This window comes from Panthera tigris, chromosome C1 (assembly GCF_018350195.1).
Source record: "Panthera tigris isolate Pti1 chromosome C1, P.tigris_Pti1_mat1.1, whole genome shotgun sequence".
Lineage (NCBI taxonomy): Eukaryota > Metazoa > Chordata > Mammalia > Carnivora > Felidae > Panthera > Panthera tigris.
In genome coordinates, this window is record NC_056667.1 from 169,108,720 (window position 1) to 169,125,811 (window position 17,092).

Consider the following 17,092-nt stretch of genomic DNA (forward strand, 5'->3'; position numbering starts at 1 on the left):
AACTCTTTCTTGTGGGATTCCAGAAACTGTAGGGGCTTGGACATCAGCCAGAAGGTTGAGATGGTCACTTACTTTCAAAAGAGAGAATTTAGAGGAATTATTATTTACCATTTGTGGAAATGTTTGTTCTAGACTGAATTTCATTCCCACACGATTGTCCGTGTAGAAGGAAGCACAGCACCATTTTGCTTCATAAATGTTTTATTTTCAGTGTACCATATCTTGGAAATCTGTTCTACTAATATCGAACACATAAATTGAAGGAAATGAGACATCCAAGTGATTGGCACAAGCTATGAAGAACTTGCTAGAGGAAGGAAGGAAAAGCATCAGTTATTCCCCAAGGTCCCTGGGGACACTGCAGCTTGGGTAGCAAGTTTGTGCATTTGGTTCAAAAGTCGGCATAACCTCTCTCCTGAGGCGCCTGGGTGGCTCAGTCAATTAAGCAAAGCATTGGACTTCAGCTCAGGTCGTGACCTCACGGTTCATGAGTTTGAGCCCTGTGTTGGGCTCTCTGCTGTCAGGACAGAGCCTGCTTTGGATGCTCTGCCTTCCTCTCTGTCCCTCCCTTGCCTGCGTGCTCTTTCAAAAATAAATAAAAATATTAAAAGAAAAAAGAATAATCTCTCTCCTGACAACCGTAATTCCTTTTATTAGGCATATTTTACTGAGCATTAAACAGCACAAATCCAAATGATCAAGTACAGGCCTGTAATTCAGTCCAGCTTGGGTGTGAGTGCACAAACACATACACACGCTCACACACACACACACACAGGCACAACCTTGCACATTTTACCATGCTGCAAACTACAGCATTTTATAGAGCTATGTACCTTTCAAAAATAATACCCTGGTGCACATGCATACATACTTTCTTTTCCTGGTCAACACATCAAGATTTATTTTAAAAGATGCAAAAAAAAAAAAAAAAAAAAAAAAACTTACACCAATGGGCTTATTTAAAGGGAAGCAAACTTAACAGAGGTACGCTGATAACAACAGATGTCTAGTTACAATTCACTTCCCTAATGCTGATTAATATATTCACAAACAAACCAAATGTATTGTCAAAAGAAAAATGCTACCGTTAACACCCCAACGGCTACTGGTTTCAGTTGTGCTTCTCAATCAGGCAAAATGTTCTTTCCCCAGCTCCTAGCACTATTTATTTTGCTTCCTCCCAATCTTGCAAATAATTTATCTTGTGTGTCATTTCCTCATAAATGGTTCCTGGTGCTTGATTGCTTTGCCTGTGTGGCATTTGATTTCAAACTGCCATTTTACCTTTATAAACATTCAGAACTTTTAAGCGTGAGGAGAATGCCCAAAAGGCATGTGAAAATGAGGCTGTAATTAGATGAGCAGACTAGGTTTCACAGCATATCTAGCTCTCTGTGTATACCAGAAATCTCTCTTTGCATCCAATATTGCATTCCCAATCTGGGTGCAGAACAGCATATTAACATTTACTCCAGCAAAAAGGCCCTGGTATCAACATGTTTAATTTATTATTATTGCAGAGAATAGTTTTCCCAGGATTAGTGAAACAGAATACATATATTTAAGGAGCTGCACTCAGAACACAATAAAGAAAAAAGAAAGAGGGAAGAGAAAAACAGAAAATGAAAGAGAAAATAGAAGTAATATCAGTTACCACATGATTTTTGTGGTAAAAAATAGAATATGACGTGCAATAGTGCAATTTTCCTTTGCTAGTCCAGCAATGCAAGTCTTAATAGGAAGTCCACTGGTGTTCTTTCTGCACTTCAAGATTTAGTTGCGTGCTTGACGGGGGTTGGAGCTCTTGCCAGGCTTCTGACTCTGAGTGGAATCACTATGGCTTGAATCGCTTTTATTGAGTCCAAGATGGCGGAGCTTCATATCCCAGCGCTGTGAAATTCAAAACAGAAAATGCTCACGTGCATGTATCACCAGGGTCATCATTTCTATTATTCTAACAACTAAGTAAGACCTCAAAGTCAGAACTCAAAACCCTTTTCCAAAAGTATAAAATTCATATCCCAGGATAACAAAATTGATGCTACGTGAACATAATTCTCTGATCATGAAAAGCACCAAATTGGCCACCTATAATATATCAGTTATGTTTTCATATCAGACCTTAAACTTAAAATTTCCACATCAAATGGTGACAAAACTATCTATCAAAATCTGCAGGTATTTCCGGAACTAACATACACAAGTCTGGCACTACACAGGGGATCACCAATGGAAGATTTACACAGAGAATTTGAAGGGCTATTCTTCATCTTCTTCTTCTACAATACATCAGAACATAGCCTTTTAAAACATATGTGATTTAAGCAGCGAAAAAAATAGAAATTTTGGGGGCAAATAAGATCTCTTAAAAACATATTTCCAAGTAATATCTACCAAGTGCGACAATCACAACAGATAAGGTCCTGCACTCATTCTGTTTTACAAAGCCGACATTACCAATATTTCTAATGACCACAGTCAAGTTCACTAATATTTCATAGTAACACTACCAATAGTATTTACATGTAATATAATAAAAGGAAGTTATATTATTGGTGTTAAACGTAGTGAATAAGGACCACAGCACTACTTCTCAAATTTCGATGAATACAGAAATCACCTGGAGATATTAATATTGCAGATTCTCATTCGATAGGTCTGGGCTGGGGCCCAAGATCTTCATATGTAGCAAGCTCCCAGGTGATGCCAATGTTGCTGGCCCCAAGACCACACTTTGAGCAGCAAGGAGCTAATGTCAGATGGCCCAAGCCCAAATTCTAACTCTATCAGTTACCGTGCAAAGTTTCTTGAACTTACTAAACCTCATTTTAATCATTAGCACATTGGAATTAATAATAGAATATACTTATAAGACTGTTCTGAAGATTAACAAATGAAAAATATATGAAGGGCTTAGCATATAATTATCATTTTTCAATTACTGAAAGCAATTCTTCATTTTAGCATACTTTACAATCTTATTGTTTTTCATATTAAAAAACAGTCTGATTCTCAACTGCCCAAGGCAGACCAAATATTTTGATTTGAACAACCTGCTCTAACAGAGACTTAGGTAGACAACCATCTGTATGGCAAAACCAAAAGAAGGTCTTTATCTCATTCTTATTCTATTCACTGAGCAAAAAGAAGGAAAAAAAAAATCAGCTGAAAAGGGAAAATCCATAAAACTCTTTTTTACATCCTCAAATTGACAGGAAAACTAAACTAAGGATCTCAATAATTCTAGCCAAAAGAGATTTTCCTACCCAAGATATTTAGCCATGAGTATCTGCAATATCAATTAAAAATTGTTGGGATGCCTGGGTGGGTCAGTCAGTTAAATGTCTGACTTCAGCTCAGGTCATGATCTCACGGTTCATGAGTTTGAGCCCCACATCAGGCCCACTGCTGTCTGCACAGAGCCTGCTTCAGATCTTCTGTCCCAGACTCCCCCTGCTTGCGCTCGCTCTCTCAAAATAAATAAATTAATTTTAAAAAAATGTTCACATTATTGATTTAATTCTTCCCTTTAGCATGTTTACATCCAGACTGAGATATAAAGAATTTCACAACAATTCTATGAGTCCCCTGTAGAAAGCAATGGAAAATGTTTGCCTAAGAAATAGGATAAACAAGCCATGTGTCCTGGGTCTTTACATGATGGTAATTGTTTTGGTACCAAAAGAGAAGCAGCAAGCAAGCCTCGTTACATGCTTTGCAGCAGGGATGTTGAAAGCTCTTCCAACTGGTACAGGAATTTAGGACAAATTCCTGTTCTGAATTAGCAAGCAGAAAACCAAATTAAAAGAACAGTAAGAGATTCCAACTTACTGAAGAAGAGCCACTTTTTAATAAACACCAAAGTAACTGAAAATAGATACAAATGGAGAATTCCCACAAGTCTGAACTTGAAATACATCTCACTTTTGACAAATATACCAGGGAAAAAAAGAACTTACTGAAGGGTAGTTTCTCCCTGCAAAATAATGCCCTTTACATTTTTGTAGGTCACTTCAACTCAAATGTGTCTGCTGTGTCAAGTGCCAGATGTATAAGATAAACTGCTCAGGGGTGTTTAACTTACCCTGTAAATGTTTCCCAAGCCTTCAAACTCACAGAAGTTAGAGGATGTATTATGTTTGGTACAATTCCCACTCTTTCTTTTCCCTCCCTGCCCACAACACACACACCCTTTTCAATTCTTTGCCAATCTGCGCATACATTCCTTTCTTTGGAACAGATTAGCTTAGTATATAGTAAGAAGAAAAGAAATGAAACCTTCTAACCTTCTATAATAAGGTTATATACTGTGATTTTTAAAATTTTTTTGTTTATTTATTTGGAGAGAGACAGCATGAGCTGGGGATGGGCACAGAGAGAAAGAATCCCAAGCAGGCTCTGTGCTGTAAGCACAAAGCCCAATGTGGGGCTTAACCTCATGAACCATGAGATCATGACCTGAGCCGAAATCCAGAGTCAGACACTCAACTGACTGAGCCACCCAGGTGCCCCTATTGTGATTTTTTAAATGTATCACTTACAGAATCTAAGAATCAGTGGTTTAAAAACAAAGCTACATTACTGCTCTAAGGACCTAATTTGCTCAGATGTCTTATACACAGATGAACATGGCTGCATTTTGTACAGAAGAACTGGTGTCTACGAATTGGGACAACACTGGTAGTTTCCTACCCATCCTTTGTTCTCCCCTCTTAACTCCCAGAACTGCAATTTATGCCCAGCTAAAAAACTGCATTTGCCATCCTCTCTTGCAGCTAGAGATGGATATGAGACTAAGACCTAAGTAAAAATTGCTAGATGGGGCACTTGGAAACTTCTTTTTATCTCTTTTTTTTTTCTCCCTGAAATGTAGGTGTGATACTGGAGGTGGGAAGCCATCTTGCGACCTCCTGGTGAACATGAGCATGGAAGCAATGCCCTTAAAAATGGCAGAACAGCAAGCAAGAAGGAGCTGGAGCCCTAATGATAATGTGGAGCTACCCAACCAGGACTGGACTGACTATAGCCAGACTTCTCATTGTGAGAAGTTAGGCAACTGTAGTTAAATCTCTGATACACTTATAGAGAATTCACTCCTTAAATGAAATTGACATTAAAGACAAACCCAGTCGTTAGAATTTGAGATACACACACACACACACACACACACACACACACACACGCACACACAGCTCAGGTTTTAATAATTCTCATGCTGTTAAGGGCAGCTATTTTGTTTAAATGACAAATGTCTGGTTTTCTACTTTATGTATCACTTTGAACATAAAATATAGGCTTACCTTAACTTTTTTACCAAGTCGATCCTTCCATTTCTCAGCAATAGAACCTTCCACCAACAGTAATCTGTATTTTTTAAAGAAGCAGCCATTTTTGAAAAATTAAAAGATATTACTGAAAAATACAAGGAATCGTTGCCAAGAAAGATTTACTGTTTATTCTACAATAGGACAGCCAGATTTTAGAATAGAAATTCTTAATAATTTGTGAGTCATAGACTCCTTTAAGAAGAAATGATGTTATGATCCTTCTCCCCAGAAAAATGCACACCCACAAATTGCACACATATACTTTTCTATCCAGTAAATGATATTGAGGGACCCAAATACAACCTATCGGTAATCCCCTAGGAGTTAGATCCCCAGGTAAGAACTCCAGAGTAAGACGTCTAGAGAAATGAAATAAAGAGATGATAGGTATAGCAATTATTCTGAACCTTTAGGGAAAGAATTACCTGGAGCGTTCCTCATCTTCATAGCCCATGATGATATACTCCTCATTAACATTAAGTGGAGGACACAGGCAGCCAGAGCTGGTGTAAAGGTTAACGTTTTCTCTTGGAATGTTTACCAGAGAAGCTTTTAGAATCTCCTTCACCTCGACTACTACAGTCACATCATGGCACTTGGTCTTTACTTCTTTAACTTTAGCCCGAATGACTGGATAAAAGAAAATAAAGTCAATATGGTAATATGATACATGATAGATGCCCCATTCAAAAAAGACAGGTAGACTTCTTTCTAGTCAATTCATATCCACTTCCTGCTCAACGAATGGAGAAGAAAAGTCAATCAGATGTTTGCCTTAGACATTAGTGAATGACACACTACACAACACACCTGCCCCCTTTAATGTTCAGCCCTGATCCCCTTCCAATTTGTATGTACATATATATTTGTGTATACATATATACACATGTATATGTGTGTGTACATGTGTGCATGTACTTCATAGTGAAAAATCCATTTAGATAATCAAAGGTTGAGTGAATCTGATGTGATTTTCCTCCAAAATTTTATTTGGAATGTGTGCATGCATGTAGTTTCGATTGCTACCAACAGAAGTTTATATTAATTTCACTATATGTAAAGACCTAGTACTTGAATATGCTTTGTTTACTTGTCAGTATTCTATCAGATTCATAGATTTTCTAAAGAGTTGGGGTCTTCAGTGCTTTCAAGTCCTGTTCTACAGTGTCCCCCAACTGTTTCCACCATCTTTCCACCTCCTTACCTTAGTGACTCTTTAAAAAAAATTTTTTTAACGTTTATTTATTTTTGAGACAGAGAGAGACAGAGCATGAACGGGGGAGTGTCACAGAGAGAGGGAGACACAGAATCTGAAACAGGCTCCAGGCTCTGAGCTGTCGGCACAGAGCCCGACACGGGGCTCGAACTCACGGACCGCGAGATCGTGACCTGAGCCTGAAGTTGGACGCTTAACCTACCAAGCCACCCAGGCGCCCCAGTGACTCTTTAGACATCAGCTCCTTTCTTCATTTCAGAGCAGATTATCTTTTATATTTTCCTGTGAGTATACCACACTTTCTTTTTGAATAAAAACTGCTACCACTTGACTTTGTTTTCCTCCATCTGCTTTGAAGTCAGACACTCCAACATGTCTTCCTCTCATGTGGTATGGACAATGGTCTAATGTGTCAATTGCATTAATCTACCTCTCTCAGTGGAAATGCTGGCACCCACTTTATCTCACAAGAGCCAGCTTCACTCCTCAACATAAAGATGAACTGCCTTAAAAATAACCAATTTCGCTGCAAAGTCAAAGTATTTGTCTCAGAATCTAGAAAGCACAGTTCTGTGTCTAATCTGGGTATTCTGTCCTTTGGAAGAGCCAAATTTTTTAGATTCCTCCTTCTGATAAATGAGTTATCCTTTTTTTTTTTTTTTTTTTTTTTTTTTTTTTTGAAAGAGGAGTTTGAAAAGCCTACAAAGAAGTAAAAACATCAATTAGTAAGAAGCCAATGGCTTTTGACCAGGCTCCCCGGCTGCTCTAGTTTAATATCTAGGGATGTTATACGGAAGAAGACACAATATATCCAAATTAATCCACTTTTTGAAAGCCTCTTAGGAACAGATCTGCAAACCACTTTCATCTGAGTTCCTTCCCATGTATTTTAGGGTCTTTTGGACTACACAGGAATGGAAAAAAGTAATCCATGAAAACATAAAGCTAGCTAATAAACCATTCCCCTCATCAATGCCCCAAGTCTATATGGAAACATTCAATAACATTCCACCAGTACAATATATGTATGATAGAAATTAAATTGCAAATTCTAAAAACTTCAGGACAAAATCTCATTTTTGCTTCTCAGATATTTCAGTTTCTGGAGAAAAGTATGAGAACTTACAGCAAACAAACATAACTACCCAGCTGTCCCTGCTTGGTGAAACTTGTGAGTTAAGAAATCCCTTATTAGTGTTCTCTCTAGTCTGTATTTTAACAAAAAGTAAGATTGCCCTTTTTTGAAATGTCATTTGGGGGAATCAGATGATAAATTGACAAGCCCAGCTAGCAGGCATTTTTTTGTGTCCTGGTTTATGTAAATGTGCTTCATAGCATCCATCAACTCTTAGAGATTAGCAAACTGTGCAAATGTTCTCAAACTAATGATTTATTTACCCAGTGTGTCTACTATTTTCATTAGAAATTTTTAGCACATGTACCCACTCCAAAACAAATATCTCTCTACAAGACTTACTTTATTATTCAAGTAATTTTGTTAAAGCTCAAGAGCTTTTACTGAATTAATCTGAATGAAGCACAGGTCATCTGAATTATCATTTACTCCCGCCCCAACTTTGTTTTCTCATTAGACACAGGCAGATACTTATGACAAAAATCAACAGATTTCAGAAATTAAATTGCATTTTCTTTTCAGCATTCTTCCTTCTATTTAATCATTTGAGTGCCTGCCTTCCCCCAAAGATGTTCCACATTAAGCTGCAGACACATGAAATCCTTCAACTTTGGGCAACCTGGTTATTGTTTGGCCATGAAAAAGAAATGATCTCTCTCCCATTAAATGTGATCTGTATTCCATTTTACGTTATACTATTCCCTCAGCTACTGTGTCAAAAATCTTCTCTTTCCATGACTTGTAACCACTAGTTTTTTAACTTTTAATCAAAACAGCAGCATCAACCATTGAAGCACTAAGAAAGATAAAGTAAAAATCAATAATAAGAAAAGTAAAATAAATACCAAGTAAGCTAAATTCCCTTGAAATAACATTTTTATTATGATTTTTTTACTATAACTATACTTAAAAGTCCATAAAACATTTTTCAATCTTGAAAACCTAATCTCCTAAAAATCAAGACCTCCATTTCCCTGTGATTTTTCACATTGGGTTTTAGAAGAATGGATCCTCCAATTAGCAGCCAGGCATTTGACTTCTCAGAAAAACAACCTTTCAACCTTGCAAGCCACCATTGGCTAAGAGAAATTAGATTCCTCTTAAGGTGAGTAGTAAGCAAAAAATAAAAATTTATTCCATTGAAGAAAACTTGTAAAATTAGTACATTTATTTCAAAGAGATTTATTTACCTGAGAATTTTCTATTTTATACTTTCTAATACATGATATTTTCATAGATATCAAAGATTACTCTTACAGAGTCTTACCAATTTCTCTCCTTCCTACTCCCAACAGTACAGAAATAAATTTGCCATATATGTTCTATGTCCTCTAAAATAAGGCCTGTAAATTTGATAATAAAATTCTCATTTTAATAAAGTTTCCTTTAAAAATGTATTTAAAAAACATTTTAATGTTTATTCTTGAGAGAGACAGAGACAGAATGTGAGTGGGTTAGGGGCAGAGAGAGAGGGAGACACAGAATCCAAAGCAGGCTCCAGGCTCCGAGCTGTCAGCACAGAGCCCAACACAGGGCTCGAATCCATGAGCTGTGAGACCATGACCTGAGCCAAAGTCGACGCTCAACCAACTGAGCCACCCAGGTGCCCCTAAAAATGTATTTAATTGTCACGTTTATTCATTGACTCCACATCAACAATCATCTTCAGAGATATAGTCACATGACCTTTATTAATCTTATAGATGCCCAGGAAAAAAATCACAATAAAATGCCTATGGATTACAGCAAATGTTTTTTGTCCCTTGTTGTATCAACTGGAAAACTCCGAGTTGTCTAAATATAAGAGTAATTGATATTTGTGACTCTGAAGCATGCCAGTACCCAAAAGTACATTCTAAATAATTTAAGAAAGGACAACTTACATTCAATAATCACTGATAAAATTAGGATAATAATACATCTCATGGGGCAGTTGAGGAAACTATAAAAGATAGTGTATAGAAGTCACTTTGCACAGTACCTGGTACAAAGACAGGAGGCTTTTTCCTCCATTTAAGTCTGTTGGCTACATTTAGATGGGTGGCTCTTAGATTAATATTTTATCAAAATGTCACATTTCTAGGTCAAGCTAGACAACAAAACATTTCCTTAATTGAATACTAACAACTTCTGTGTTACTTTCCAACTCTGTCAATGTGTTCCATGAGACAGACTGATTGGAGACACCAAGTTGTCCTCTGTTAACCATCCATCCCTTATGCATCAAAGTGCTCCTCTGTTCACCCCAGTGAAGCTGACTTGGAAGCAAAACTGAAAACCCATGGCAGCCCCAAACATTCAAGCTCAAATCCTCCTCAGCGTCTCAGAGAGCAATCTAGTTTGAAATGCAGCTCTGTGTACTTACTTAATTACATGGTTCTAGATGCCAGCAATGCTGCCCAATATGATTCAAAATCAAGCATTGGTTAAGAATTTTGCCCATCAGACATTTTAATTGTTTGGGACAGGGGACTATATGCTTAAAAGTTGTCTTTGTTTGGTTTTAAGCCTTATTCTTAAACTGCTCTAATTCTCTCTCTCTCTCCACCCCCCCCCCCACACACACACACACTACTTTCTTAGCACAGCAGTTATCCTTACCATAGTTGTAATTGTTTCGGAAATAGGTCTTCTGTGTAGCTCTAATAGGCTTACACTTGCAGCGTTCTGAAAAATACAACATTTTAGCTGTCAGCAAAAATTCAACATGAGCTTTCTTTTGTTCATTCACATTTTTGGTAAGGTAGATCCAAATTTGGTGGCGAGGAGGCTCTTAGTAATTCTATGTGTTTGATCTCTTTCTCCTGGAACTACATTCATGTTTATTCTGTTTACCTAGCCTCTTATTTAATGTGAGTATGCTCATAAGCTCCTACTCTTCAACAAACCACCCGAATCCTAAGGAAACCCTGTTCACTACCATGCAAGAAGAGATCATGACCCCTGAATCCCCCAAAAAAGGCATTTAGTGCCTATGGAAGCAGAACCAATGCCTACTGAAAGGCAATTTCTTGCTTATGCTCAGGCAACTGGTTTACCCCTGTGGGGTACCACCTGCATTCATATATGCTTTACACATTACATAGCACTTTTCCAAATACTATTTCCTGCATCTAAAAGCAACTCAATGAGATAAGCATGTATTATTACAACCCAGTGAACTTAGTGAAGTTCTTAAGAGAGGCCATGAGCCCCATCTATAGGCAGAATAACTGGTATTTAACTCAATGATATTTTTATACTCACTGGAAGAAATTTACTAAGTACATAATTTGAAATGAGAAGTTCCATACTTTTCAAATCTGCAACAAACAAAGGGGTGTATATATCTATAAAAATTAGTGTATTTGTTTTCTTTGGGTAAATACCCAGTAATGGAAATGTTGGGTCATCTGGTGTTTCTATTTTTAACTTTTTTCAAGTAAGTGCTACATCCAATGTGAGGCTTGAACTCACATTGAGATCTCACTCCTGAGATCAGGAGTTGCATGCTATCCTGACTGAGCCAGACAGGCACCCTTTTATTTTTAATTTTTTGAGAAGCCCCCATACTATTTTTCACAGTGGCTGTACCAATTTACATTCCTATGAAGAGTTCATGAGGGAGAGATTCTTAAGATGAGACTATTTCTGAAGAAGTAACTGATATAGTCTTTGATTTACAAACTATCCTCACCCATATACAGAAAGGGATTTGTACTTTTTCTATCATTTAAAAATAGGTATTTTTCAAACGTAATGCATGTAGATAAATTATCTACATATTTGGAATTCTTTAGAAATATGCTCATACTCTAATAAAAATTCTAGGCAAAACTATACCAAATATCACTGCATTGAATCTAATATGATTCAATGATGTTGTTACCATATAATTTTGCTTGAAGCATAGACAAATGGATTCCATAACATTCCCAGAGATTTTTTTAAAAATTTTATTATAAAGTGATTTAGGAAGATTTCAAGTAGGTATTTACATAAGTATATATACACAACTACATGCACATAGGTAGACCATTTCCTAATAGCTAATAGCGAAGCAGTTACATTCTTGGTGGGACTATATTTGATTCACCTACAGTGCACTTATATCTGCTGGCCTCAGAGGTGGCAATACCATACCATATATGTGACCCTTGCCATGCTTCCAATCCCTTTCACTATAAACAATTATCTGCCTAGTTGAAGTAACTAGTAGCTCAATAAAATAATAAAGAGACATGGAAATTTATATCTACAAGGCTCAAATATGGAAGAACTTCCTTTCACCTATTTATGCTAGCTCAAACCAAACATATTCACACCTAAGTGTATTCATGAAAAATATATCTTAGATCAAAAAATTTGGAGAATTATTCTTCTTCTCAAGTTCAGTTACTCACATCTACATATATATCCCCCAAAGCCCCAAGAACTGGGAAATTACAAAGAAACCATAGAGGGATATACTGCTTGCATTATTATGTTTTTTGCACCTGCCACCCGAAGTAAGGTAGCAACAGCTTTTTTTTTTTTTTAAACTATCAACAGTTGATTTCTCAGACTTTTACAGAAGCAGTAATACCATTATCATTTCTTTACTTTAATTTGCTAATAATTTTGCTAGGAGTCTTCCTCTCTCAGCTTCCAACTGCATAAGGTTTTTAAATTTTGGTTTCTACGGTGGTAAAATAAAATCTATTATTTACTGAGCTTTGCACAAAAACCGTTAGATATTGATTAGCTTACATTCCACCACTGAGAAGAAAAGGTTGTAAAGGAACTGCCTTGGTGTTTTTATCTGGGGGGGAAAAATATATGAAAAAGTTAAAGGAGCTGGCTGCAACAAAGTAAGTGACAAAGAATTCTTCAAATGTGGGTAAGTTTTTATATTAACAATTCACTTTCCTCAATGTCTAGAACTGAATGTAACATCATGAATTGCAGAACAGCACATCATCCTACATCTCACAAGCATCTACAGGCCTCCATCAGGAAACTATCTTTGGCAGCTCTCCCTCAAGTTCTTGCTTGGTTCTCTCAGGCACTCTCTCCTAGCATCAACGATTTCCTACTTCTCTGCTAATGAAACTGACGACTGTTTATTATACTAGTACAAACATGAGTTTATCACTCTCATACAAATATTAGTTTGCAAAATTAACATCCCTAAGCTCCACAGAATCTGGTTTGCAATTCAGAGATGTCTCCCAGGGCACTGCAGTGCCCGAGCCACAAACAGCCTCGTGGTCTCAACAAGAAGGCATCTTATTAACATAGTTCAGGGAGGAAAGTAATCACATCCTTCTTTATTCCAATTTTTATTCATAAAAATAGGCTCACTGAAAACACATAATTATGATAGTATTTTTAAAGAGTCAAATGGTTTTATAAAGTCTAAGGAATTCCAAGTACCTGATACAATTGTGAAATGTGATTCTCAGTGGACCTTCCCTAGTTAATGCAATCTGTTCAAGTTAATGCTTAAGTGTTATACAACTCTCTAACCGTGACCTTTATTTGAAATTGACTACCGTTGGGTCTCATCCAGAGCCATAAGACTGTAACTAACTTCTCTTGCCAGATTCCAAAACCACTATAACCTTTCATGTCCAATGACTTTGGAATACCACTATCTAGGAATTAGTATCTTTCTGCTTTTTCTAGGAAAAGACGTCTTAGGTCTGTGTGCAGGATTTATTGTCAAAAAGTACATGGGGATGAAAGAAAATATAATTCTATTTGCATTGCATTTTCCATTGTAATTCTTTCAAGATTGGCTCATTCTAATCAGTTTAGAATTTAAATGATTTTAATTTGTACCAAATGTATTATATGTTTTAGATCTTGGCATCTGACCCTTGAAGCCCACTTGTCCCCTTCTCTCCATTTTAAGAAACATAGGAGCAAACCACAAATTTTAAAACAAGCATAAAAAATAAATTTTTACTATTTCAAAATCTATATTCTTAACTATAACTTCTTTACAGAGATCCAGATCTATATTTTTAAGATGTGTCCATAAGTATGCCCTAAGGTGATTTTTAAACATATCTTTTAGAGTTACCAGGAGAATTAAATGAGATAATACACATCAAATACACATTTGACACATCAAATGGTCACATATGTGACCATTCTAATAAGTATTAGAATGCAAGAGAATATGACAACACGATTAAGGGCATATGGATTTGAATCCCAGCTCCATTTCTTCCTAGTGGTATGACCTTGAGAAAGTTACCTCGGGCAAAACCTATTTCTAAATTAATACTGCCTACCTCACAGGGTTATTGTTAAGAATTTAAAGAATAATTCACTTAAGGAATTTGACACAGAGACTATTACTTAGTAATCATTCACCTACTGTTAGCTCTTAGCAATAGTAATATATAAACACACCAAAAAGATCTTAAGATATTTTATGCAAATTCAAGAGCAGCTGATAAAATAAGAGACAATTTTCTAACAAAAAATCATCTGCAAGTTGATTTAAAGATAAAGTTTAAAGTTTATACTTAAAAGTTTAAGCTTAAAGATGAAAATGTGCTAAATTTTTCCCTAAGGATAGAAACTTTTATATCTATTACATTTGGTTGGGCGGGTTTAAAAAAAATAGAATTTAGAAATCACATTGGTATTATGCTCACACAAGGATACACTATTCCACAAAAAAAAGAATGAAATGATGCACAGAAATGGATAAATATCAAAAACATTATGCAAAAACAAAAGTAGCCAGTCACAAAAGAGTAGGTACTATATGATTCCATTTACATGGATGTGAAGAACAGACACTCATCTATGGTAATAAAAATAACACCTGTGCTTGCCTCACAGTGAGGTGGGTGACTGGGCACAAGGGAATTCTTAGAGATGATGGAAATATTCTTTATTTTGAGCTGGGGGATAGCTACATAGGTATATACATTTGTCAAAATTCAGTGTGGCATACACTTAATTATGCATTTTACCGTAAGTAAATTATACATCAATGAAGTACCATTAACATAAAAATTCATGAGACCTTCCTTTCATATTTCCATAAACTGAAGTGTGCCATGACTTAGCAGCTGTTCATTACATGTTTAAAATAATATTTATTTCCCAATCATATGCATAAGGCAAAGAATATATTAGATTTTATTTTGGATAAGAGCAGTATGTGGAAAATGCAATGCAGTTGATTGGTGAACCTAGGTAATATAATAAGGCTTTAAAAAGCAAAAATAACATTTGCTCGGTTTAGCTTAAAAAAACAAACCTCAAAGTTGTAATAAAGGTCCCTATTCATAGTAATTTGTGCTTTATAAAAGGGAACTGTTTAAGATTGAGAGGGCTAACACTGTATTAATAAGAAAAGGAAATTTAGTTTATTCCTTTAGGATTTATGTCTTTGGAAATTTTTAAATAAACTTTCCTTCACAACATTTATGGATCCAAGAGTCATTCAGGATATACAAAATACAGTCCATGCGATTTGCCCATTTTCTCCCATGAGATCTGAAGTGTTATGTTCAGTGAAGTACTATAAAGAGGTCAATTAACAAAAACATAAAGTGGGCTCCATAGTCTTTTAGAACATCATTTACCCCTCCCAAGCACATAGAAAAGAGGTGACAGAAAAGGGAGGTGCAGTCCCTGCTCACTCCCCTCACCCCATGTCCTGGGCAAGCAGTATGCCTGGTACAAGGAGGTGGCCATTACATTTCTTTTTTTTTTTTTTTAACTGTATTTGTTTATTTTGAAAGAGTGGGGAGGGGCAGAGAGAGAGAGCACAGAGCCCGACGTGGAGCTCAGTCTCACAAACCAAGAGATCATGACCTGAGCCAAAATCAAGAGTCAGACTCTTAACCGACTGAGCCACCCAGGCGCCCCTAGCCATTACATTTCTAATGAACGGTGGGGTGGATGAACCAATAAACTGACTATGAAGTTTCAATGCTGGGGACCTGGGAAAACAATGGTGCCACATACTAAAAAACTTACAAGAAGGAAATCTGTAATAAAAAGATAGCTTTAATTATTAACTAGGTTGTACTTGAAGTACAAACAGGCGACCTAGGTAGAAGTGTTTATTGAAGGAGAAATATGGTGCTGTACCTGTGACAGGGATGAGAACTGGAGTCACAAGAGTGATAATTAAGCCTAGTTGCTGGATATACTCCAAAGGGAAGAAACCGTTATAAGGAGAGAGCAGTAGAGGCCAAGCACAAAGTCTCAGGGAATGCCCATGGCTAGGGGACAGGGGAAGAACTAGCATGACTTGGGTAACAGTTCAAGGAGGAAAATGCTTAGGAATAAAAATGGGTAAAAGTGTCAAATACCACGAAGTAACAACAAAAAAAAGGCATATACTTGTAAGGAACTATAGAATTGCAAATATTCTTTTTATCTATCCTAATTTTTTTTTTTCAATAAATGGCAGAAGTTGCCCCAAGTTAATTCAGCTGCTATAGTCAGCAAACATTTGCACCAAAGCAAAAAACTAAATTCCCCAAATTAGGAGGAAGTCAAGGGGAGGAAAGAAGTTTGGAGAAAGAGAGAGAATGAATCTCTACCACCCCAGTCAGGCACAGGCCATCCCACAAAGAGGGCGCCCCCTCTGGGGCAGGCCTGGCAGGTGCAGGCAATCAGAAATCTCTAGTTACTCAGCAGCAGCCACTCAAACTTAAGAGTTTCTCTGAAGCACCTCAGAAATAGGGGCAGAGAGACATTAGTCAACCTGTGTAGGGTACCCAGCTTACAATAGGGGATACCGCTAATGTTTCCCTAATTCAAAAATATGTCACACGGGAACTCCAAGGTCAATACAGTCTGACTTTATAATCAGAAACAAACCAGAGAAGTAACTGGGTTATGCTCATGTAATTCATTAGTGTCAGAATTTACCAAATATATCTGCTCTCTGGAAAAATTTTTGTTTTTCAAAAATAAAAACTCATAAGGTGCGCCTGGGTGGCTCAGTCGGTTAAGCATCTGACTCTTGATTTCGGCTCAGGTCATGATCTCACAGTCATGACAGCCAGCCCAGCTTCGGGCTCCACACAGAGCATGAAGCCTCCTTGGGATTCTCTCCCTCCCTCTTCCTCTGCCCCTCCCCTGCTCACATGCGAGCTCACTCTCTCTTAAAAAAAGAAAAAAAAAAAAAAACACTTCAAAAAAAAAACTCACAAATTGGTCACCACCACAAAGTAGAAAACTGGGAGAATTCTTTTTCAGAATCATTTTAATAATAAAAAAAAGATCTTTTCATTGTATCATTTGAATACCTGACTCAATTTTCTGGTTGATTTGACAGACCAAATGACTCGGTGGAATAAAACTAAAATTGTTTTTCCCCATATGCCATGTTATGGGAAATAGACATGATGTTCTCCTTATTAGGACAGTGGGTTTACAATAGTAGAGCACACTCACACACTGGAAGCG

At 36.8% G+C, this 17,092-nt stretch overlaps 1 protein-coding gene across 2 annotated transcripts in view; it reads right to left on the bottom strand.

Annotated features, from left to right (window-relative positions):
- Nucleotides 1-636: 636 nt before the first annotated feature.
- Nucleotides 637-17,092, bottom strand: part of FRZB (frizzled related protein) — a 32,220-nt gene continuing 15,764 nt past the window's right edge. For both annotated transcript variants that reach the window (XM_015538225.2, XM_007083875.3), the window contains 4 exons: nucleotides 10,283-10,348; nucleotides 5,756-5,960; nucleotides 5,304-5,367; nucleotides 637-1,893 (listed from right to left, as the gene is read on the bottom strand). In XM_015538225.2, coding sequence (XP_015393711.2) covers nucleotides 1,777-1,893; nucleotides 5,304-5,367; nucleotides 5,756-5,960; nucleotides 10,283-10,348 — 452 coding nt within the window. In that variant the 3' untranslated portion in view covers nucleotides 637-1,776. The remainder of the gene's footprint in view (nucleotides 1,894-5,303; nucleotides 5,368-5,755; nucleotides 5,961-10,282; nucleotides 10,349-17,092) is intronic.